Source organism: Pleurodeles waltl, chromosome 1_2 (genome assembly GCF_031143425.1).
Source record: "Pleurodeles waltl isolate 20211129_DDA chromosome 1_2, aPleWal1.hap1.20221129, whole genome shotgun sequence".
Classification (NCBI taxonomy): Eukaryota; Metazoa; Chordata; class Amphibia; order Caudata; family Salamandridae; genus Pleurodeles; species Pleurodeles waltl.
In genome coordinates, this window is record NC_090437.1 from 1,109,552,052 (window position 1) to 1,109,576,854 (window position 24,803).

General features: G+C 43.5%; 1 protein-coding gene across 2 annotated transcripts in view; it reads right to left on the minus strand.

Annotated features, from left to right (window-relative positions):
• Positions 1 to 24,803, minus strand: part of SLIT2 (slit guidance ligand 2) — a 598,494-nt gene that overhangs the window by 170,968 nt on the left and 402,723 nt on the right. For both annotated transcript variants that reach the window (XM_069202176.1, XM_069202175.1), the window contains exons 10-14: positions 23,150 to 23,221; positions 21,242 to 21,313; positions 9,768 to 9,839; positions 6,585 to 6,728; positions 6,229 to 6,392 (exon numbers count right to left, since the gene is read on the minus strand). In XM_069202176.1, coding sequence (XP_069058277.1) covers positions 6,229 to 6,392; positions 6,585 to 6,728; positions 9,768 to 9,839; positions 21,242 to 21,313; positions 23,150 to 23,221 — 524 coding nt within the window. The remainder of the gene's footprint in view (positions 1 to 6,228; positions 6,393 to 6,584; positions 6,729 to 9,767; positions 9,840 to 21,241; positions 21,314 to 23,149; positions 23,222 to 24,803) is intronic.

Sequence of the window (24,803 nt, forward strand, 5' to 3'; positions counted from 1 at the left end):
TAAGCTGTAGAAAGCTGCGCGACGTTCCATGGTGCTTGACAGAACCATGTTTTACTCATACCTCACAATCACATGGTTAGATCAAGCACAAGAGAAAATCTCGCTTTTAGTAGCTCAAGAGCATCCACTAGGCCAAGGGTATGACCAAAAGGAACAGAGGAAGGAAGAAGTGAGAGTTGAGGGGTTTCTTCAAGCTTAGTACCTGTAATGTATAGTTTGCGATGCCACAGGGATATATGTGTGACTGCCACTTCCCCGAACGGTGCCAACATGAAGGACAGGGTAAACAAATCAAGGGTGACACACTGCTCAAGGAATGGAAAGAGGGTTGTAAAGTAACAGATGAAAACACGGTTGACTACTGGCTTCATCTGATACACAGGAAAAAGGTCTAGGATTAGTAGACATTACAGCAGAGCGGGAAGAACACAACATTTCGCTTCAGCCATTGGACATTACTTACATCCCAAGTGGTGAACTCCTAGAAAGTAAAGACAGCCAAGAAAGAAAAGAAGACACAGCATTCCCCGTTATGGCAAAACAAACTGCAATGAAGCTGAGGTAAAGCGACAGAACACATGTATTTTAAGTATGATCGGTACAGATAAGACCCAGGCACCTTGTGAGGACAAATAACTTTGCAAGTGAGGAGGTGAAAAGAACGTTAATTAAAAACCGCATACCAAATTTACAGACGTCAAACGATTACAGTATGCCTTCTGGTGTCTTCTTTCTACTATGGGGGGTACTTACTATTTTTTACTGTGTCTCTTGTGCTATCACTGAAAGTAAGGTAAATGCCAGTGCTTCTACAGTTCTAACCCTAGCAGTGGTGTATCACATCTGAAGTCCATGAACGCCCTTCTCAGGTTATCACGTCAGGGCAAAGCGTTAGCACATCACCTGCACCCCTTAGAAATATTAATAATGAAGGGAGGCGGTTCGCAACCCTCGATTATTAGTTTAGCAAATCACAATGTAGTACATCTGGGCTACAACCGCTGACCCCTAGCAGAGCAGAGGAAGGCGTATACCAACTATTTAATTATTTGCCCTACACACAACTGTGAAAGGAATTCCCCGCGCAGGCTATAATCTTATAATTCGAATTGATAAGCCATACACATTACAGAGGTTATTAAAATGCACAGTTAACTATCTGAACAAGTTTTGTGGAGATATAGTAGCCCAAAGGTGCAGTAGACGATTTATAATTGGAAAATACATAAAACAATACTAATACCAGCACCTCCAAGCCATTTCTGGATGGCCAGAAATAGACCGTACTGTCACACTGGAAAGCGTTTGATGGTAAGTAGGTAGCATTGGTACTAGCAGGAAGAGTGGATGGTGAGAACTGCAGTGGCCTCCTGAGAAATATCTTTCAGCCTGGCATTTATCCACAAGTGAAGCAGTGGTGTGGAGTACTATATGCTTTTTATTACGGTCCTTGCCAATGGGGCATCATGACCCATTCCAGGCTTTGCCTGTCGTGAGTCATGGTCCCTCCCCACATTCCACAATGGAAATAGACAGCATCATACGCTCTGTGTCTGCACGAATGCTGTATGCATCTATATATATAAAGTTGAATTGAAAGGAGTATGTGGATGTTTACATATCAAAATATATATTATACATCTAGGTGTGTAATGGGCTATTGTTGCCATTGTTAAGTGTGAAGAGGGGCTATGCTACATAAGAGGCAAAGGCTCTAGTGAGACATGGTGCCCTTCCCCACCTTCAACAATGGTAATAAATGGCATATTATACTCCACGCATGTGCATAGACAGATTATGCCTCAGCATTTTTTGTGTGTGTTTTAACAATTGTGTTTAACCAAAACCAGGCTGCAAGGGATTAAATTTGTTCAGCAAGCTAAAACCACACTCAAGAAATATGTGACTATTAGGAGAATTGTTTCCTTGTGTAAAATATTTGTTCTATGCAATCTGTGAAGAAGTAAATAGTGTTTTTCTCAGGTCATGTTCGCTTTACTGTGGTTATAAACTTCAATTTGAGTTCTGCACTGTAGTGAATTGAGTTAATTAGTATAACTGCTCTAAATAACTTGTTATTGTGGCATTTTTATTTGGCAGAGATGTATATATACACTCAATACTGCAGCTTGAAGAGGACAATAAGGCACTGACCATTCAATATCTTATCTTTTGGTCCTTTTTCCTCTTTTGCTGAGTTTGGGTGTTTGGTATCGTCGATGCTGATGACCTTTTGAGGTGTTTAAACACTGCAATGTACACATGCTGGTTTATGTGCGCAAGGCCGATGGGGTGGCCAAAACACGTCATGTATGTGGTAAGCAAACAGAATCAACTAGCTGTCTGAACGAGCGCTTTGATCATTTTTCCCGAGTGACTGCTATATCACCAGGGGCTCATCCAGCACAGCACTCTACCCCTCACGGGTGCAGAGTCTTGATTCAAGTGGAGACTTTTTATGTGTGTGGTGTGTGTGTATGTATGTGTGTGTGTGTGTGTGTGTGTGTATGTGTATATATATATATATATATATATATATATATATATATATATATATATATGTATGTATATATTTTTTTTTTCAAAGCAATGCGATCAGGCATGTCCGTGGAGCACTCGGCTATCAGTGCTAGCATTAGAGGAAGTAGCACAACCCCCCCTCATCATTTTTAACCCAAAAATAGAAAACCACTACACACCAATGTGTTTCAACTCACCTGAGTCTTGATCAAGACTCAGTTAAGTTGAAGTGCCTTTGTGTTTGCTGTACAAGAATAAAGACTGTGGAGTTCACTGGGAGGCTTGTGTACAGCGGTTTTCTATTTTTGGGTTAAAAAGTATATATATTGGTTGCTTAGGTCAGGCTCGGAACAATCTTTTCAAGAAAGTTATTTGGCATGGCACGTTTGTTGCCCATCCATAAAATTTGGACGTAAATCCTGGCATTTTCAATGAAGCAGAAAAAAGTTGGAAGCTCAACTAGGCAGAAATGCCTCCAGCATTTTAAGCAAACATATGCCCAAGCCTGCAGACTAGAAGTTACACAAAGCTTCTTCTTCCACAGTACTATGGTACATGACAGCTTGACAACGTTGTTTGTCCAATGGCTGTCTGCATTGCTCTTGTCGGATTTGATAATACAAGGAAGAGTCGATAACATTGCTAATGACTTTAGCAAGTCAGTCAGTTCTCAAAATACACTCTACGTGTCAGCAGGGTTCTCTGCAAGTAGGTGTCCACGTTTTTAAGTGAAGCTGGTTTGTGGATCTGGAGAAGCAAAACAGTAATCCGAGACAGTCTGGGTGATGGGTCAGTGAAGTGTACTTTCTTCTTTCTGCAACATTCCAATGGAGGCCCCTCTCTGTTTTTAGCAGGCCCCAGAATCCCTGTTCACTTCTTGTGCAGATATGGGTTTTCCAATGAAAACATTCAATAGATTCGGTACATTTTCTTATAGGAAATGGCAAAGCAGGGTGTAAAAATGTTTACTTTCTGTGAGCTCCAAAAGATTTCAATTAGAAATTCAAATTTCTAGAAAGAGTGGGACAACTCCTAGGGAGAGACAATACAAGTCAATCCCCTCAGAATTTTACTACTTGCCTTCCCTCACAAAGCGAGGAGGACCTAGAGGAAGGGGCAGGAAGGACAGGCAGGGGGGTGAGTTTTAGTCAGAGTTGTCACCCACAGTCAAACATATACCTGCCTGTGCACTGAACCTAAATATCAGGATGTAATAGCATATACAGTGCCACAGAGAAATACATTATATAAACTAGGCACTTTACTGGAGGTTATTAAGTGTAGCAGCAGCCGTCTCAGGTAGGTTAATAGCACAGTACTGAGGGCAACTATAAAAAGGGAGAGATTGTCTACACCTCTTTCTGTAAGGGAGAAGGGACTCTTGAAGGTCAAAATATTTTGGATAAAAAGAACTAAGTGGTAATGCAGGTATAGGGGAGGCGTATTTCGCACACCCAGAAACCACCATCATTAGGATTTACAAGAAATGCATTTGGCAAACAGAGTGAGAATACATCAATTCTGATCAAATGCAGAGCGAGTTTTAATCAGGGGGGAAACAGGTTATACCTCATCTAGAAAGGCAAACTGAACACTGGTAGAATAATGCTTAGCTGGGGCTCTAGATTTGGGTGAGTTCAATCCATACAAGTAAAGTGGTTTGCACTGCTTCAACAAAACTAATTACATACTGATATATGATAATGAGACAACCGCACATTCATTATAGCATAAGTGGAGTGTGCGAGAGCCAATAAAAATATTACTAACGCTATCACAGTATGGAGTCACCCAAGACGCTGATATCAGTGATCGTGTAGATTGGTGGTTACTAAGCCAGGATCTCATCTGTGGTTTCTTTGACTGGACACATTATATGTATAGTGGTCTCAATGTGAAGAGTGCAGAGGACAATGCTTGAGCTTTGTTGGTGCAGCAAAACTGAGGATGGGTTAGGCTGACAAATCCACATCGTGCAGCTCATTAGAACTCTACAAACCACAAATCTGATCCAATATCTATTTTAGGAAATCCAATTCTGTCTCCTTTTCAGGGCAAAGGTAAATCATTTAAAGAATAAAATAAAAAGATTAGGGTCTGACTTAGTGACGGATATCCCATCCATCGAAAATCCACATTGGGATTTAGATTTCAGCGGATGGGATATTCTATTCGTCACTGTTGTTACGGAGTAACTCATCCATTAATATCTAACTCAGGCCGTAGCTATCTGATGCTTAAAGTGAGAGGTCAATGACCCAAGCTTTGATCCTTGGCCTACTCTTCATTCCCATTAACTGCAGAGCAGCCGACGACTCTGTAATGTCAATCCATTTCTTTAACTTTTAGTTACTATTAATTTTCAACCTATTGTATGGAGAGGTGCTAAAATTTCCGAGTTATGCTGGTGTTACACAACTCTGCCTTCAGGTAGCTGGACCATCTAACAAGCTGCTCCAAAAATCTGGTGAACATTTAATTTCTGAACATGCGGTGGCAGTGAACACCTCAATATGTTTCTAATATTATTAGTTTTAAGTTAAAGTATAATCAACACTTTGACACAAAAGCAGAATTGAGTTAAAGGAGCATTATGTTGATGCACAAAGGCGGCGACATTTACCTTTTGAAGCACATTTTAAGGACAAAAGGGGACCAGGGGAAACGTTCTTGATCAGAAAGTGTCGTTTTCGCTTAGCATTTTCAGACATATGCAACAAAACAACACAGAAGGAAGGGGGCTGCATGCAATAACTTACAGGTTCAGAAAACAACGCTACTATTAGCCTACAGAGGACAATGAGATGTTGCCACAAACATGGACGTTGTGTACTCTAAAACCACATGCATCGCCTCTTCTCGATACTATAAAAAACAATGACTTCCTTCTCGGGGTTAGGGTGACTGCAGTGTGCCAGTCCAACTGCAGAACCAAACCTACCTGGAATGAAATACTGTTCTTTTGCTAGAACAACAGGAAAGAGAGAAAAACACAGAAAAGATGGGCCAAATGTCAGGAAGCAGAGAATGAGCTTAATTACATTAAGAAAGGAATGACGTTAATTACAGACAGTCTAGTGGACAAAATATGGAATCAAAGCAGGAACTGGTGTAACACAAAGAAAGCATTTTATGGCGCAGACCTCTGGGACAGCAAGAAATATTTGGACTCAACAATGAAACAGCAACAGGTTGCAAGAAGAAGACCCTGGGACAAGTGGACACCATGTTAAGAGAAGGCTTTTTAGGGTTGGAAACCACGTGAGGCGAAAATGGCACCAGATTTGGAGATGTAAACAGTTCATTTCACATTGAGGTCCTTTTGGTTAAAAAACATAACAGCGACCAAGAAGTAGCCAAAACAATGACTCTTTTACAGGAATAGAAGCACTACCTAATATTTAAATATTTTTGGCATAAAAGAAACAATGTGGTTCCTTACAAAAGAGAGGGAGTGCAATGTGCCACGACACAGCTCTGCCAGCTTCACTGCTGAATGTAGTTCCCCTCTGTGCCAATACTACCCACCGAGAAAGCTACGGGATCAAACGTCCCCTCCTCCCCCAAACGCTTCTCCTTGCTCCACAACAAAGCGGGGTTCAAGAGCGCCCAATAATTCAGGAGAAGCCAGCTGCCATTGCCAGGGCTTCTATAAGTACTGTTTTTGGCAACAAAAGAAAAAAATAGCAGCTGAACTAAGCAAATTACCTGAGCAGCGGAATTTCTTGCTTTTGATCTGGCCGATCCTTTTGTTAGCCAGTCGGCGGGGGCTGGTGCAGCGGGCACCACTGGTCTCAATGGGGTTTGTGTGCAGATAATCCGCCAACCACTTCAGATGGCAGTCACAGATGAATGGGTTCTGAGCCAAATGCCTTTCAGGGATGAATGGAAATAATTTTACACATTATTTTCAAGTGACCGGCCACTTTTTAAGGTATTAGTCTGCTCTAGAGCTGGAATGCACACAGAATGAAATTACCATTATGACAGCACTAACTAAGCCATTTCCCCGCAAGCAATCCCTCCTAGTGACACTAAGCAAAAGTGACAGGAAAAATACATACAGTGTCTGCACAGCACGCAGCGGTGAAAATGTTCCTTTCGCAATAGTTTGAAGCTTGTTGTCATATAAGGAGAGAAGGTTCAGGTTGTGAAGATCCTGGAAAGCATCCACTCGTAAGCAGTTTAACTTGTTGGCATTCAACAGCCTGTTAAACACAGAAAATACACAGCAGAAGGTCAGCATGACAGCATCTACAAACACAGCCGGTACAACCTGCCCCTGAAATAACTATGCTTTACTGGCCCCTAGGCAGGGATTTAATGAGGTAACAAGGAAGCAGCTGCTGTGGTTAAAAGGCATCTGAAAGTGCCATGCATTGTGCTATTTTATGCATTCTCTCTGGAATCACTAGGTAGGGTAGCACCAGCTTCAGCCCTGAGGTAAGATGTATAAGCGTCACCTTTTGGTCATTACAGAATGTTGGTCTTTCGCACTACACACAATGAACCTAGATACATCAATGACAGTATGTGCTGACCGGTAGGACACTGTGCCTGTTGCACAGGGCCCGGGAACATGGGTGAGAGACACTGTTCACCCGCACTGGTGCAGGACTCTACAAGACACATCTCATTTGGATGAAAGCAAGACATATGTTTAAAAGTTCCACTCTCTTCTACCACATGGTACCTTCCGCCAAGTAAAGGATTTACTACTATGGAGAACTGGGCAGGAATGGGCTAGTTAGCGGGACATGGTTTGCTCTCTTCCACCCATGCAATACAAACAAGTGATGGTAAATATCACTACCCACTTAACCGTAATGTAAATGTTATGCAACTAATCCCAGCATCTTTAATGGGCGCAAAACAGTTACCCTAGTTGCACTTCTTCAAGCAATATTGTAGTGAATGTTAAGTGGCTTCCATGCTTTAGACCCATGCTTGCTCCTCTGGGCCATTCTGAGGTACCTCAATGGAAAGCACGGAGCTAGAGAATCTTTAATAGACCACGTCAGTTTTCATCATTGTGCTTTTGAATAATTTTACAACTACTAATTCTAAATTACTTCACATGTTTCTTCTATGTAAGGATTTCCAAAGATTTATACTCTGGAAGAATTTTGCCCAGTGGACTTGGTATGACCAAGGATGGTCTCTCACCAGGTATTATTTCGCTAAAGAAAAAAAAATCAAGGGACTGGCACTTCGTAAAGTTTATATCCACTTTTAAATCTCACGGACCATGCCATTTGATGGACATCATTTATTTCACTAAATAATCAAGTTGGTGACCCTGCCCTTTCATGATGCATACTCTGCTTTTTAGTGCAGTCAGTGATTCGAAGACCAAGTTATGCAAATGGATTGCTCAAATACACCACTGGTTGTTCCTGTGCGTGCAAAACGTGGCTGTGTGAAAAAGTGGGGGCACACAAGAAGCCTGCAGTAAAAAGATAGGCAAGCAGACAAATTTGAAGGTCCCTGAAGTTCTATTTGGCCGCTAGTGTAACTGTCAGTCAGATCTGTAAAGGGTGCTGGACCCAGTCCAGTTGTTATTTCATTAGTAGATATTTGTCTGTGTTCAACAGTGGGTGCTGGCTGAGATAGTGCAGGTGTTGTACAAGGCTTCAGTTTACCATTTCATTTTGGAAGTAATTCTAATTCTTTGGATTATCAGTCTAAAGAAAAATGCCTTAGTAAGAGCATTCCACTAGGTACATTTCCAGCATAGAGAAGAAACGTCACAAACGTGAGATAAAACATGTGGGCACAAAACAACTAAGACCCATAGACTTTATTAAAGAACACAGGGGAGCCTAATTACAAATTGCACTGTATAGTACATTTTGTAGAACTGCAACAGTACTACAAATGTACTACAAAATGCTATTTACATACTCTGTGCTGCGGCCTATGCCTTTCGTATCTTTTTCTATGTGGAGATCTCCGCCCGAGTGTGGCATCTCTGCACATGTAGGTATATATTTTAGTAGTAAATATGGAGGGATGGGGGAAGTGGCTAAAACCTGGGGAATTGTTATGACTAAAAAGAAAGGGTCTATGTAGAAGGAGGGGTTAAACCAAGGCTCGGGAAGGGTATGTGGAGGTACGTTCATCCTTCCAGAAAATATTAATCCCAAAAGCCCAGTCCTATTCACAAACTGCTCTTTTATAGTTACTATTGTCAAAAAGGACCGAAAATAGTTTTAAATGTAGTGGAGCTCAGATGTGCAGTAAGTCCAGCACCACCCATGGCCACGCATAGGTACTGGAACACCCTCCCATAGTGAATAATGGATGTATGAGCTTAAAATAAAACCCCAACACAAATAATGCTACATTAAATGTTTTAAAATAGTTAAAAATATAAACAATTTTAATTAACGCAAAAAAATCTAGCAATAACATATTAGAATAAATGTTTCTGAATTAAAAAATTAACTTAATACTAATTGACATATAATTAAATTAATTTTAAATAATTATATGAATCATTTTAATAATTATTAATGCATGATAAAATTGCATACTTTTTACCTTATATTCAAAAGAATTGCATTTGAAATTAAAATTAATAGTGCTGTAGCGTTTTAAAAAATTGCCTTACAGTTAAAGGAAATATACAATTATTTACATTAATATTGAACATAAGAATATGTTAAATACATTTTGTAAAGTTTAATACATTTTTCCCGCACTTTACCAAAGGGACCTATCTGCCGGTGGAGAACTAATAATGAATGAATCAATAAGGCCCTCATTAATATGTGATTTGCTATTATAGTTACTGCCTAAAAGTTGGAGAAACATTATAGTGCATAAAGAAAAAGGCGTAGGCAGCAGTGGCCCGGAAACAACCACAGATGAAACAATGTATTCTATTATGATGAAATATTCTCTTTTTTATTAAACTTAGGCCAAACGCCTCGACCAATAGGATAAACGCACACCTTTGGGAAGGCCCAGCTCCTGATGTTACCTAATATATGCTTCATACTCATCTTAGCTGACAAGAAACAAGCCGCAGAGTTGACTGGAAATCCACTCCAGTACACACGCGCCCACAAATGATGGCAGCACATTTTGCGAAATAGATCTGAAGCTTCTGCATTTCTTTGACATCCCATTAAACATTGGTTTACACGGGAATGCTTCTTCCCTCGAGTTCTTGTCTATCCTCACTACGGCTGTCCGACATTATTTGTATACAACCATACAGGAACAAGTAAATAAACACTTACAACAACTGCAAAGAGAAAAGCCCCTCGAACAGACTCTTTGGAAGTTCAGTAATTTTGTTTCCATAGAGAACGCTGCAAAACAGGAGAAAAACATACAATTATCAAGACCAAAAATCAAATGGTACATCAGCGTTTGCTTTATTAAGGCACTTCACATCTGCATGTAGCTAGGAAAAACTCTCCATCTGTCTCTTGAGAATCTACTTCATTTTGCCGGGTGGCTTTGTGTTAATTTAAAAAAAAGAAAAATGTTACATATGTGGTACCTCTGGCAATTCTGTTTTCCAGCTTTAGTTGTTTTTCTGTGTTTTGCAAACATTTTGATGGCAAAGTGAATGATAACAAATTGTTGGCAGGTACAGAGATGAGATTTGTATGTTGCCTAGGCTATGTTTATTTGCATTCCATCTCGGGACTCACCATTGCACTTTACATCACTAGTCTAGGCCACACCAATCTATTTTGCACAACTCCACTCTATGGCACTGTACTGTACGCCCCTCTGCAACACTGCACTTTATGCCAATACACTCTACGCCAATGCACTTCACTTCATAATACTCAACTCTATTTCACTGCACTCGACACCACTTTACTCTACGCCAGTATACTCTGTGCCACTCTACGCAACTGCAGTCTACCCAACAACTGCACTCTACACTGAAAATCTACTCTACGCCACTCTACTTTGCGCTGCCCCACTCTCTGCCACTCCACTCTACACCACTCTACTCTTAACAACTGCACTCTATGCCACTCTACTCCACTTTGACACTCTACACTGTAAGACACAGTCTCCACCACTGAACTCTAAGCCACTCTACTCAGCACTACTCCACTCTATGCTACTCCACGCCACTGCACTCGACGCCACTGCATCCTTTGTCACTTGACTCAACTCTGCACACTATTCCAATGTATTCTGTCATTCAACTCTACTCTGCGCCACAGTCCTCTGCATCACTCAACTCTGAGCCACTCTACTCTGCACCACTTTACGTCACTCTACTCTGTGCCACTCAACTCTGCGCCACTCTACTCTACTATGCACCAATCTGATCTACACCACTGCATTCTATGCCACCTCATTGTATGCCGCTAAGGACAATGCTATTGTACTCAATGCACTTGGCTCTTCACCACTATACTCTGCAACACTCTTGCCAAACCACTCTACACCAGGCTACTCTACTCTATGGCACTCCTGTGTATGCTACTCTATGTGACTCAACACTATGCCACTCCAAAACACAACACTCTCTGCCACTCCACTCTACAACACTGTGCTCCACTCTTCGCCATTCCACTCTACAACACTCCAAGCAACTCTTCTCTATGCCACTATCTTTTAGCCATGCTGAACAGCAGCCACGTTGGTGTACAACATGGCTAAAATACATTAGCAAAGCCAATAGCTCTTGCAGCGGCGAGACCTATTGGCTTTGCCAATGCTGGTATACCTTACAGTGAGCACTCCATGAAAATGCTTGTATTTTCAACCTTTTTTGTGAATGGCATCCTTCCTACCTACTCCCTATGGATAGTATTTAATTTTTATATTTACATTTTGTAAGCCTGGGATCTAAATAGCACTGCCGGGTTGCTCACTTGCATGTTTCACTTTGTTTTAGTTTACAAAAAAGTATAAATAACTATTCTAACATTACCACTTTCCATATTATAAAAGTACATTACAAATGAGCACCATGCATCACAAAACACAGGCTAACAGAGCACATAAGTGCAAGAGTTACAATGCATGCATGCATGCAGAAAATATGCTACAAAATGTGCAGGTGTGCATGTTCACATAAACTGATGCATGCATTTACATATAATTACCAAAAATCATAATCAAAGCAAATAACTCAACCTTTTAGAGGTAATGCTTGTTTTACACAGTTGCAAATACCTAAGGGATCAAGTGATTGCGAATGTGCTGCTATATATAAAGTGCACAACATAACATAACATAACAAAATACTGCAACAGCATGCATTTACAGTGGCTCAATCAATCAATCAGGATTTATAAAGAGTGGCTAATCACCCACTAGGGTATAAAGGCGCTTGCAGGTCGCAGAGGCTTATTCGGACAGCCAGCTCTTGAGGGCCCTTTGAATTTCCGGAAGTGAAGTGATGGCCTGGAGGTATGTGGGGAGGCTGGTCCAGGTTTTTGCTGCAAAGTGAGAGAAGAAGCGTCCTCCACTTCTACTTCGGTAGATGCAAGGAGTATGGGCAAGTGAAAAAGAGGCACAGCGTAGACTTCTTGATGGTTGGTGGAAGTTCAGGCAGTGGTTAATGTGCGTGGGATCTTGGTTGTGTAAAGCCTTGTGTGTGTGGGTCAGCTGTTTGAATTGGCATCTCTTGTGTACGGGGATCAATCCAGGGGAGTTGGCTGAGGTGCGGTGTAATGTGGGTTCGTCGGGAAAGGCTGAAGATGAATCTGGCTGCAGTGTTCTGTATGGTCTGAAGTTTCTGTAGGAGGTGTGCGGCAATTCCGATATAGAGGGCGCTGCCTTAGTCCAGTCAGCTGGTGATGAGGGCCTGTGTCACAGTGTGGCACGTGTGTAGAGGTAGCCACTTGAAAATCTTACACTGCAAACGCAAAGTGAGGAAGCAGGCTGAGGAGACGGCGTTGATCTGTGAGCTTTTTGTCAATGATACTTCCGAGGTTTTTGGCGTGTTTGAAGGGAGTGGGTGTGGGTCATAGGTCTGATGGCCATCAGGAGTAGTTCAATGTGTTGCTGCTGTTGCCAAAGATCAGTACCTCCGTCTTGTATGTGTTCAGCTGCAGGCAGTTGTTCTTCATTCAATCAGCGATGCTTGTCATGCATCTGTGGGAGATGGTTCTGATGGTGGAGAGGGCATCGGTGAGTGAGAGGATGAGTTTGGTGTCATCTGCGTAGGAAATTTTGTTGAAACCATGGGATCTGATGATGTTGGCCAGTGGGGTCATATATCCGTTGATGAGTGTGGGGCTGAGGGATGAGCACTGGGGGACACCGTATGTGATCTCCTTGGGTTCAGAGATGAAAGGTGGGAGGTAGATCTTCTGGTTTCTTCCTGTAAGGAAGGAGGTAATCCATCTGAGCACATCCTCTTGGATACCGATGTGGAGACTTTTCATCAATACGTAGTAGGAAACGGTGTTGAAGGCTGCTGAGAGGTCAAGGAGGTTCAAAGCTGCTGTTTGTCCTCACTCGAGGAGGGTTCAAATGTCGTTGGTGGCTGAAATCAGGGCAGTTTCAGTGCTGTGATTGCTGCGGAAGCCAGATTGGGAGGCATCAAGTAGTTGGTTCTCCTCCAGGGATGTCATGAGTTGCTTGTTGATGATCTTTTACAGTACCTTTGCAGGGAATGGGAGCAGGGAAATTGTCCTATAGTTTTTGGGTTCTCTGGGGTCGGCGGAGTTTTTTTAAGTAGTGGTCTGACTTCAGCATGTTTACAGGCATCGGGAAACGTTCCGGTGTCAATAGAGGTGTTGAACAGGGCAGTGAGTTCCACGCCAACCCTCTGCTTTCAAAGGTTGAAGATGTAGTGCGGGCATGCGTGTGGGAGCTCCTGAGTGGATGGATTTCATGGTGGAGGTGATGTCCTGGGAGGAGAGGATGTTCCAGATGGTCAGTGTGTAGTTCATGTCGATTACAGTGGTGGTGTATCTGTCGAGGAAGTCTGTAGGTGTGGGTTGGGGTTTGAAGTTTCTGTATATGGTTGTGATCGTGTATTGGAAGAAGTGGGTAAGGTTGTCACTCAGCTCCTGTGAGGGTGTGATGTTGTTTTCGCTGGCAGCAGGGTTGGAGAATTACTTAAGAATGTTGAAAAGTTCCTTGTTGTTATTTGCACTGGTTTCGATGTGTGTGGCAAGGGCTGTCTTCTTTGTTGTACAGGTTGAGGGAGGTCTTGAAAGACTGCTCTGTGGGAGGTGTCATAGCTGGTGTGCCATCTCCTCTCCAGCTGTCTCTTTTCGCTCTTCTTGGGTTTAACAGCTGGGCTTTTTGGAGGATTTTCTCTGGATGTTGCTCTTGATGGGGACGATGCAGTCGGTGCAACTGGTGATCCAGGCGTTGAAGTTTTTCACTTCCTGTTCCAGGTTGGTGGCGGTAGCAGGGTTGGAGGTGTTGAGGGTGTCTGCTGAGCTGGTTTCTGAGACTTTGTTCCACCTTCGGTGGGGGGTGCTGGTCATCTTGGGGGTGGAGCTGCAGGGCCTGGAGATGCTGAAGTGATTGGTCCATGTGAGTAACATGGCTCTATTTGATGAAGTTGCTTGAGGTGAAAATGGGGTCCAGCATGTGTCCTCCAGTGTGCTATCGTGGTTTGTGGGCAATCTGGTTCAATCCAAGGCTGCTCATACTGTCCAAGAGGTGTGTAGTGTTGTTGTCGTAGGGGTCATCGATGTAGAAATTTAGGTCACAGAGATAGATGTAGTCCTTGAAGTCTAAGCCTTGAGGCGGCAATGAAGTCTGCAACGATGTTGCAGAAGCTGGAGCGCGGGCCTGGGGGTCGGTATTAGAGGGTGCCTCTGATGGTTGTTTTATCATCCATGTGGAGCTTGAAGTTAAGATGTTCTATGGGGATGGTGGTGTTTTCGGTGGAGGTGGTGAACGGTATGGTCTCTGTGGATAATGGTTGTTCCTCCTTCCATCGTGTTGTTGAGGCCCTAATGAGTGATTTTGTATGTCAGGGATCGCTGTGCAATGTCTGGGACGGATGTGGGGTTCAGCCAGGTCTCGATGAGGAAGATGATGATTGGTGCGAGGGAGGCAATGAGGACCCATAATTCAGTAGAATGCTTGCATAATGAGCGTGTGTCGAGAAGGGCGCATGTGAGTTGGTGTTTTTGTTCAGGTGCTGTCTGTGGTGTGTTTGAGGTGGGTCTGGTTGGTGGACTGGTGTGTGTGCTGTGGCAGATGAAATGGGAGTGGGTACAGGTAAAGGGTCCTAATGTGGAGCGTGGGTCAGCACGCAGTGTTTGTTGCAGCGTCTGGGGTCCAGGGTGTTGAGCTTGGCGATGGTGTATCTTCGGAGGGAGGACTGGCCCGGGGTCATGGCATTGGGCACGGTCCAGGAACAGACGGACACAGATGGGCTTGCCTTTGGGATGCCAGTGGCATGCCCGCTGAGCACATCCGCTGCGTGGTCATGCTGCGGCCTGCATGGAGTAAATCCTGGAGTGGGCAGGGCTTCTGTTGGCGGGAAGAATGGTGAGTGGAAAAACCCAGTCAGAAAACCCAGGCAGCTGTGTACTGGATCAATCTGGAAAAGCAGGAACTGGGAGCCACAGGGAAGTGGTAGGCTAGGTGTCCAGGTGCCAACTGATGTTGTCACGCTGCAGCCTGCATTAAGTTGGTCCTGGGGTGGGTGGGGCTTCTGTTGGCTGGAAGAACGGTGAGTGGGAAAAACTGGTCAGGAAACCCCAGCGGGAAAACCCAGGCAGCTGCGGTCACTGGATCAGTCTGGAAACGCAGGAACTGGAAGCCACAGGCAAGTGGCAGGCTAGGTGTCTAGGTGCCCACTGTGAATCCATCACTTGATTCTTAAATACTATCTACGATTTAATGGCACATAATTCCAGAGCAGCAGGGTACCAGAACATTTGTTGTCAGAATATTGTCTGAAATATATATTGTCTCCTGAATGTAATATCACCCCATTGGATTTAATAATAAAATGGGACGATATTTTTGTAAAACATATTTGGGACAATATTTATGTTAGACGATATTTCTGTAGATGATATTATGACATACAGCCGTGTAACTTGCCAAATTTCACTCAAAACTCACAAGGCTAATATTTTAAAGTAATGTGAAGTTGACAGCTTAATAATAACAACAAGCAATGGCAAAGCTAACTGATCTCGGTTTATACGGCTGTGATATTGCCTTTGCATCAATAAGCATGAGTACACATGGTCAACAATCTTGGGATTTGTTTCTTATTAGAGACACCCCTTCGAAGATGGTCGCTACATGGCCTGATGCATGCGCATTCATGTGTCAAAATGAATTGGTGAGAATGTAATGACCAATGCAAATGCATGCATTATGACATGCCCACAATTTCATTAAAATATACTATATATATATATATATACACATATCTATACTGTCAGATGCCAGTATGTAGCTATATTGAAAAAGCATGTTTGACTTGCCTATATATTTGACACTGTTTGACGAATGGTCGCTACATTTTCCAGAAAAAAGTGTGCCCAAGGGTCTTGTGCATGGAAAATTTGGGGATGATCCATCAAGCGGGGGCCGAAGAAAAGGAGGGGGGGTAAAAAAAAGTGCATTTCCCATGTTAATTCCCTTACACTCTTTAGACATGGCTGCAGCCCAAACCGCTGGACGGAATTACACCACATTGGGCAAAAAGGTAGCTTTTGGTCCACAGATCACCCTTTCTTTATATGGTGTAAATCCGTTCAGACGTTTTGAAGATATTAAAGGGAAAAGGAATGTGTATATCTAGGGCTGCAGATCAAGGGAAATCTCCTGCCGAGATATGATTGGCTGCCAACACATCAAACAAAAAGTGTTGGTGTCCATTTTGGGACTCACATTCAGCTGAGTCCCCCCCTCCTCCTCCTTTATTATGTAGCCCCAGAAAGGTAGTGGTCTCCAGAGCACAGGGGGTCCTATTATTTATTTAATGTTACCCCCTTCAAGCACCAAACATATTGGCCATGCATGGCGCAGGTTTTGAAGCTTAAAGGGGGGTTGACAGCAGTGGCCAGGCCCTGCGGACAACTCCACCGCGCAAGGCTGAAGGCTGTGTGTGGCGTATGGTGAAGTGAGGCAGTGCAATGTGCGGTGTCTCCAGGTCACGGTACAGGCAATGGTGGCGTTGTCGATGAAGCACTGTTGTCGGTAAGGCCAAGACGGCGGAGCGGGTCAAGCTCTGTGTGGGGCAAACTCCGTGCAACGCCCTCGGATCGCGGTGCAGACAGGGGTGTCTGTTGACACTGGAGTCTATGGCGCTGGTGTCGGTGGACCGGGGCTGCGGTGCGGGACAGGATGGTGCTTCGTGTACCTCACAAGAGGTGTCCACAGGCCACAGTGCAAGCAGCGGCGCCAGTGTCAGCAGGGAGGATTGTCGTGGATGCCAAGACTGCGGTGTGAGCACGGCGATGAGGAGTGTGGGTCCATAGGTCACGGTGCATGCAGCGGCATGGTGGCGGCGTCGGTGAGACTAGGGTTGCGGTGCGACGTGATGCATGGCTCCGTGTGGCATCGTCAGGTCACGCTGCAGTCATCGGCGCCGTTGACAACGTCACAGTGGTTTTTCTTTTGTTGCATCACAAAACACACAGTTCCCAGAGCTGCAGGCAGATCAAGCTGAAATGTCTGATATCCCTTAGACTACAAACAGGAGGGAAGCTCTACTCCAAGCCCTTGGAGAAGCCTCACAAGCAGGATATACAGCAATGTCCAGTCTTTTCCCTCTTCAAGGCAGAAGCAGCAACCTCAGGCCAACCCAGCAAAGCACATAGAGCAAAGGGGCAGTACTCCTCCTCCAGCTCTTCAGCTCTTCTCCTTGGCAGAGGTTCCTCTTGATCCACAACTGTTCTTGAGGTGATTTCATGTCTGGGGTTTTGAGTCCACTACTTATACCCCTTTCTGCCTTTGAAGTAGGCAAACTTCAAAGGAAAGTCTTTGTTGTTGACAAGATCCTGCCTTACACAGGCCTGGCCCCAGACATACACCAGGGGGGTCAGAGACTGCATTGTGTGAGGGCAGGCACAGCTCTTTTAGGTTTAAGTGACCACTCCTCCCTCCACTCTAGCCCAGATGGCCCATCAGGATATGCAGGCTACACCCCAGCTCTCTTTGTGTCACTGTCTAGAGGAGATTCACAAACTGCCCAAATGTCAGTCTGACCCAGACAAGGAATCCACAAACAGGCAGAGTCAGAGATTGGTTAAATCAATCAAATTCCCACTTCCTAAAAGTAGCATTTTCAAACTAACAATCTAAAAAACAACTTCACTAAAATATGTATTTTCATATTCTGAGTTCAGAGACCCCAAACTCCACGTTTCTATCTGCTCTCAAAGGGAAATTCCACATTAAGGATATTTAAAGGCAGCTCCCCTGTTAACCTATGAGAGAGATCGGCCTTGCAACAGTGAAAACCGAATTTGGCAGTATTTTACTGTTAGGACATGTAAAACACATCAGTACATGTCCCACCTTTAACATACACTGCACCCTGCCCATGGGGCTACCTAGGGCCTACCTTAGGGGTGCCTTACATGTATAAAAAGGGAAGGTTTGGGCCACGCAAGTGGGGAGTTTCCAGGTTGAATTGGCAGTGCATGACTGCACACACAGACACTGCAGTGGCAGGTATGAGACATGTTTACAGGGCTACTCATGTGGATGGCACAATCAGTGCTGCAGGCCCACTAGTAGCATTTGATTTACAGACCCTGGGCATACATAGTGCACATTACGAGGGATCTGTTGGTAAATCAGATATGTCAATCATGGATAAACCAATCACCAATACAATTTACATAGGGAGCATTTGTACTTTAGCACTGATCTGCAGTGGTAAAGTGCGCAGGGACAATAAACCAGCAAAAGCAGAGTCAAGCATACCTTAAAAACAGGCGGTCAGAGGGCAAAAAGACAGGGGAAACACGTCAAACGATGCCAGGTCTAACACATGTCCCCTCCAGCTGAGAGTAGGGTGAACTACCCAACCCCTTGGGCGTTCGCCTCACTAAGGCGGAAGAACCTGGACAGACCATCAGCGTTGGCGTGTTCTGTGCCAGGATGGTATTCCACCATAAAGTCCATCCTCTATAGGGAAGTGGACCACCTCAACAGTTTTGGGTTCTCACCCCTCATCTGCATTAACCATCTGAGGGGCCTGTGCTCGGTCTGAACCCGGAAGTGAGACCCAAGCAAGTAGGGTCTTAGCTTCTCAGTGCCCAGACCACAGCAAAAGCTTCCCTTTCAATTCACTCCACCTCTGTTCCCTGGGAAGTAGACTTCTGCTAAGAAACACTACAGGCTGGTCTAGGTGGCCCTCTTCATTCACCTGTGAAAATACCGCTCCCACACCATGCATTTGCCTGTACCACAAACTCCTTGGAGAAGTCAGGGGCCAGCAGCATGGGCACCGTGCACATAGCGTCTTTCAGGGTGTCAAACGCAGTTTAGCATGCCTCAGTCCAGATCAACTGTCTAAGCTGCTTCTTGGAAGTCAGCTCTGTCAAGGGGGTAACATTGGTGATATGCCCCTTGACAAATCTCCTGTCGTACCTGGGGAGGCCTAAGAAGGCTCTCATCTCTGTCTGAGTTTTGGTGGGTGTCCAAGCCCGAATGTCATAGATCTTGGGTCGAAGGGGCACCACCGGTCAGCTCCTACGTGGTGTCCCAACAACACCACTGACCCCTGCCCTATTTGGCACTTACTGGCTTTGATAGTGAGGCCTGCAGCTTCCCAGAGGTGGTGCAAGTGGTCCTCCCAACCGGAGATGAAAACAGCAATGTCGTCAAGGTAGGCGGCACTGAAGTTCTCAAGCCCAGCAAGGACCTGATTGACCAACCTCTGGAAGGAGGCAAGGGTTTTCTTCAACCCGAAGGGCATGACCCAGAACTGGAAGTGTCCCTCTGGTGTTGAGAACGCTGACCTCTCTTAGGACCCATCAGTTAAGGCAATCTGCCAGTACCCAGGTGTTAAATCAAACATGCTGAGGAACTTGGCAGCCCCCAACCGATCGATGAGCTCATCAGCTCTGGGGATGGGGTGGGAGCCAGTCTTGGTGACGGTAATGAACCCAAAGTAGTCCACAAAGAACCGAAGTTATGGTGTGGCCCCAGGTGCAGCAGCCTTAGGTCCTTGTAACCTTTGCTTTTTTCAGTGAGTAGATAGATAGATAGATAGATAGATAGATAGATAGATAGATAGATAGATAGAAAAACAGATGGGGAGGGGTGAGGTAGAGTGGGAAAAAGGTAGGAGAAAGTAAACACCAACAGGGGATTTGCAGGTGTAGGGGGTGATAGTTAAAATAAAACATTAAAAAAGCTGAAAGTAATGGGGAAGGAAGAGGAAAGCATTATATAATCTTGGAGCAGTGGAAATAGGAGGGAGGAAGCACCACATGGGGAAGAGACAACAAACATGCATGCATGCCCTTGAGTGCTACAAGTAAAATAAAGAGTCCTCTCAACTAGGCAGTAGAAGGCTACCACTCATCCAGTCAGAACAATGTAAGACCAAAATGCTCCTGGGCAGGAAAAACACAAGACTAGGGAGGAAACCCATCAACTCAGAAGCAGGGAAGTAAGACAAACAAGAAGCCATTCATTCATGAAAAGGGGGCCGATAAAAAGCCAACTCTATGTATATCGGAAAAAATATATCAGAACAATCAGAACAACAGACAGTTACATTTCTTTGCATACGAAGCCTAAAAAGAACATATCTCCTCTTAGCAAAAAAACACGGGGCATCAGATGTAACTCAACATAAACCAGAAAGAAAATAATGGATAAATCAAAGATGTTACACCTTTTCTGCATCCACCTGCGCTGGATATAGAAAACCCTGCCTTGCAATGCCAGCAAATACAGAAGTCACATTACAAAAAAAAGCACCACTTATTATTTTGAGCTGGAAACAGCAATGGATTTAGGAGATACAGCTAGTTGTACAGTTGAAAAGTCTGTTTACAGTGCAAATTGTGCATCCTGATATTGACTGCTCAGGAAGAAACCAGTTGGAAGATTGTTTCAGCAAACCGGATAGAGAGGTTGGGAGGGATAAAGGACTGAATCTATTAAATCAACACATTGCCTAATGACTGGAGCCTACTACAGTAGGTATTATGTGTAAAGCAGCATTTTCAGTAAAGGGCTCAGGGTGGAATTCTGAAAGCCTGGGCCTTTTCTCTCAACCCACATTCTGCCTCAGACAAAACCTGTAAAATGAAAAAGCTTATTTTTTTTTAAAGTAACAATTTACCTAATCCTTCCACATAAACTTGAATGTGGAAAGAATGTATTGCTTATTAATCTCATGTTGCAAATATTTAAAACAGTGAACAATTTTCATTTTGCAATACGGTACTAGATTTAAGTCAGCCAGACCAGTTTCCACAGCTGCAGGTGCTATAAACCATCAGTTACATGTTGATGACACAGTACAAGTTTCCGAAAGTGGGTTTGATTACAGAAACCAAATTATTTATACTTGTTGATGACACGGTATGAGTTTCCAGAAGTATAGATTGATTAGGGAAACCAAATGAAGTATGCACGAAATGCGAGTTTTGTGTATGGCTACACGAGGTGGCTTGAAAGTTTGACATCATAAGTTCTATCACCCAGCACTTGGAAGTAAAGCAGATGTAGATAGATGGGTTTTATACCTGCAGCCAAAAATGCCAGGGATTCTTGGCGAGTGAGCCCTCATGCCACTCAGCCTTCCCTCGAAGGTGATGTGCATACTTACAGCGAGTTGAGGGAACGCAGGCCTTGGAACGCATCGGGAGCCAGTTCAGAGATTTGATTGTTGCTCAAGTCTCTGAAATAGGAAATTGCGGCAAGCAACATTAATGTAATACTGTTAAAAAATCACTTAAGTTGCATATAATTGGAGTGTCTCATAATCCAAGAAAAATTAAAGTTCCTAGGGTGAAAAACCATGCGTGCAACACCTTTCATATGAAGAAGCAATACAAAAACATTTGTGTAATAACGCATTTTATTAGACTATAATTGCATGCATTTCCAAGTATCTGAATAAACCACTGCTGGAAATAGAAAAGGTTTACTCCGGGTATCCACGAAAAGAAGGGGTGGTAGTGGCAACGGAGCGGAGACTGTCATGTATGAATTTTTACAAAAACAACCCCAAAGAAATTTAAAAAAATGACCAAAGAAATAGTAAAGCCAGGCTGGCTCATTTAATTATCCACATTTTAAGACAGCTTAGGTGGATAAGACACCGGCTGTAGACATCTATGTGGTATGAAGAGGTCACTTTTAAAATAGTTCATCTGGATAATGCTCGTCATACAACGATATATGTACAATCTTTGGTCACAGGCTCGGGCACAGTGTCCAGGCTAAATAATTAACGTGTCTGTTTTAGAGCCCGGATTGCAAAGAATATGTTTGTATCCTGGTAAGTTAGCTCCTGGGCCCAGTGTGATTGTCGCAGAGCTTCTTGTATTACACGCAGGTCACAAGTTTGGGTCTTTGTAAAAAAGCTCAGTTGGTTGTGCGCCCACTGCAAGAATCGGCCGGAAACCTGCAAGGAATTTGTTTTACACCTTGCTGGTTTATCACAATATTCTTTCTTTCTGATTGATAAAGCAAGTACTGATGGTTAAAGTAGTTTTTTGTGCCTGTTCATAACTTCCAAAACACATTTCAGTGTTTTAAATTATGTCAAGAACATAATTTGTGTAACTGCATAGACAGACCTAAAAAGCTCAGTTACATGTTGAGGGAGAAAGTAAAACACTTTTTATCTTTCAGCAACCGATGAAGAGATAGCAGTCATTGTTTCCTCGCATGGGCTTCCACATCTGCACAGAGGTGTAGCAGTGTCATGCCTTGGACCGCAGACACCCGCTCCCACAAGGTCGTGAACATTCCAAAGACTCAAACCCACCTTCCATCCTGCAGACTGCTGCCACGCATGCGACAACACATGCTGAACGCGCGTGTGCAACGCATGCCACAACACACGCTGAACGTGCGTGACACCACTGCATGAGTCCTAATATGGCACACTTAACCGGACACAGTGGATTTGTTTGCCTGGGTGAGTACCGAACCCAGCTCTAGAATAGAACGGGTGCCATAAGGAACAAATCAGACTACAGTCCCTTCAAAGTGTGGAGGTTAATCTGGTTTCAGGGATAGGACCATGTGATCTAACCCACTGGTGGAATTTCTTTGCTCTCCACCTGTGACAACTCTGGTTCTGTTTAAGGTTTTATGTGTGATACACTGCAAAGTGTAAGACCTGAGCACCCTGGAAAACCTGAAGACCAACTAACTATCTGTGCAGTGCCCTATGCTAAGGAAATCAGTGCCTGCTGGGAGTGTCATGATAATGTGATGAAAGTCTGCGCTGGGAGTTTGTTTCTATTATCACCCCCCGATTATTAAATAATACTGTCATTCATCCCCCCAAAAACACTGTAATACATGAGCACAAAAGAATACTCACTCAATAACCTACAACTGATCACACAGATGTTGCTTTACAAAGTTTGCAAAGTTACACTCGATTTACATGTCAAAAAATAAAACTACAGTAAACTACGGCCCTAAAGCGGTCCTACTCGCAATCACACATGTAAGGATAACAGAAAAGGGAAATATACCCACAATACATCTCACTCACATTCTTCTCAACTTCTTGTATGGTGAGAAGGCACCAGGAGGGATGACCTTGATTGAATTTTGCTCTAACCGTCTGCAAGAGAAAAGTTTTAATAGGAATGAATAACACATATTAGCAAAGTCAATAGGTCTGGGTGCTCTTTGAGTCCAGACTAAAAAGCTAAAAACATTGCTTTCTTTAATACTTAAATGAGCCTAATAATTTTAATATATGATGATTCCATGAGGTTTTGGGATGTAAAGCAGTCACTCATGCATTGCAATGCAAGCACTCCTTACAATGCTGAATAATAACTCAAACAGGCAATCACTTTTGGTGAGAGCGAAATACTCCTCTAGGCCAGGCCAAAGCCCACTCAATGTGTATTTTCAAGAAGTGCTAACTGCACCTGTATGCCAGAAGAATGTACATTTGCTCCATAAGGTGGAAGAAAACTGCAAAGGCAACAGGCTCAATTAAGTGGAAATGTAAAACACAGAATGTCCAGTTGTGAGCCCCACTCGCCCACTCACTTTTCAGATAAAGGTTTGTTTATGCTGAGAACATCGAAAAATATATTATATTTTAATGTAATTGCATTTACGTAGCTCGTTACTACCCCTTACAAGGCCCAAGGCACTGTTCACGTGACTTTAGTTAGCTCCGAATGAGACAGCCTACAAAAGGAGGGAAGTGTAGAAACGGATAATACACAGAGCAAAGGGCATGACACAAACACTTAGGCGCTCACTTTGTAAACAGATAAAGTATATTGAATTCATGCTTGCAAGCACAGTTATCATCTAATCTTCTGCTTTATGGACACAGAATCAAATTCATTTCAGAGTACAAATTCCAACCCAACCTACCAAAAATATAATTAGATACATCCCGGGATCACAAAAACCAGATAGAAAACACACAGAAGAAACATCTGCAAGCCTCAATTGGAACACAACATTTCTTTATATATTGATCTAGCTTTGATTTAGCTAATGTTGTCATACAGTAATTCTGTTTATAGCAGGTTAGAGAGGATACCCGCACGTCAGGACTATCACTCTTATACTGCTAAGTAATTGTTCATTATTAGGCACAGTTGGCGGGTAATCGAAAGACAGACTGCACAGGTGAGGGTGAGATACTCAAAACTGTCTCGTGAAATTATACTCACTCTCAGTCCCAAACACTAAGGGTCGCCTTCTTACTGTTATTTTGGACTTACAGTAGCAAACGGCTTTATATACAAGTAAAAAATTACTTTTCGAACTCAGAAAAGTTGGTTTTGCAGTCGTAAATGATTTTAGTCACACAGAATTCTGTGTGAGTAAATCTGCTTTTGTGGGCCATCAACATACAAAACTATGTTGGTGAGCACGCAGATACTACGTTCGAAGCCCGTTCCATCCAGATTTACTCTTGTCAAAGGTAGGACAAATCCATTTCTAGGTGAAGAGGAAAGGAACACCCAACAAACTGGTGCTGGTTTACGGGAATGAGCTTCCCGCCAAATAAAAAATGAAAAGGAGAAAAGCCAGCTGGTGCACTTGAATGTGCTTATTATTAACCTCCATGCCACTGCTTCTCAGGATGGCACCTGGAAAGCTGTGTCTGGCATAGCATTCCATGTCTTACACGAAGAGTTTGGCAATAAAGTGAAATTAGTTAATTGACA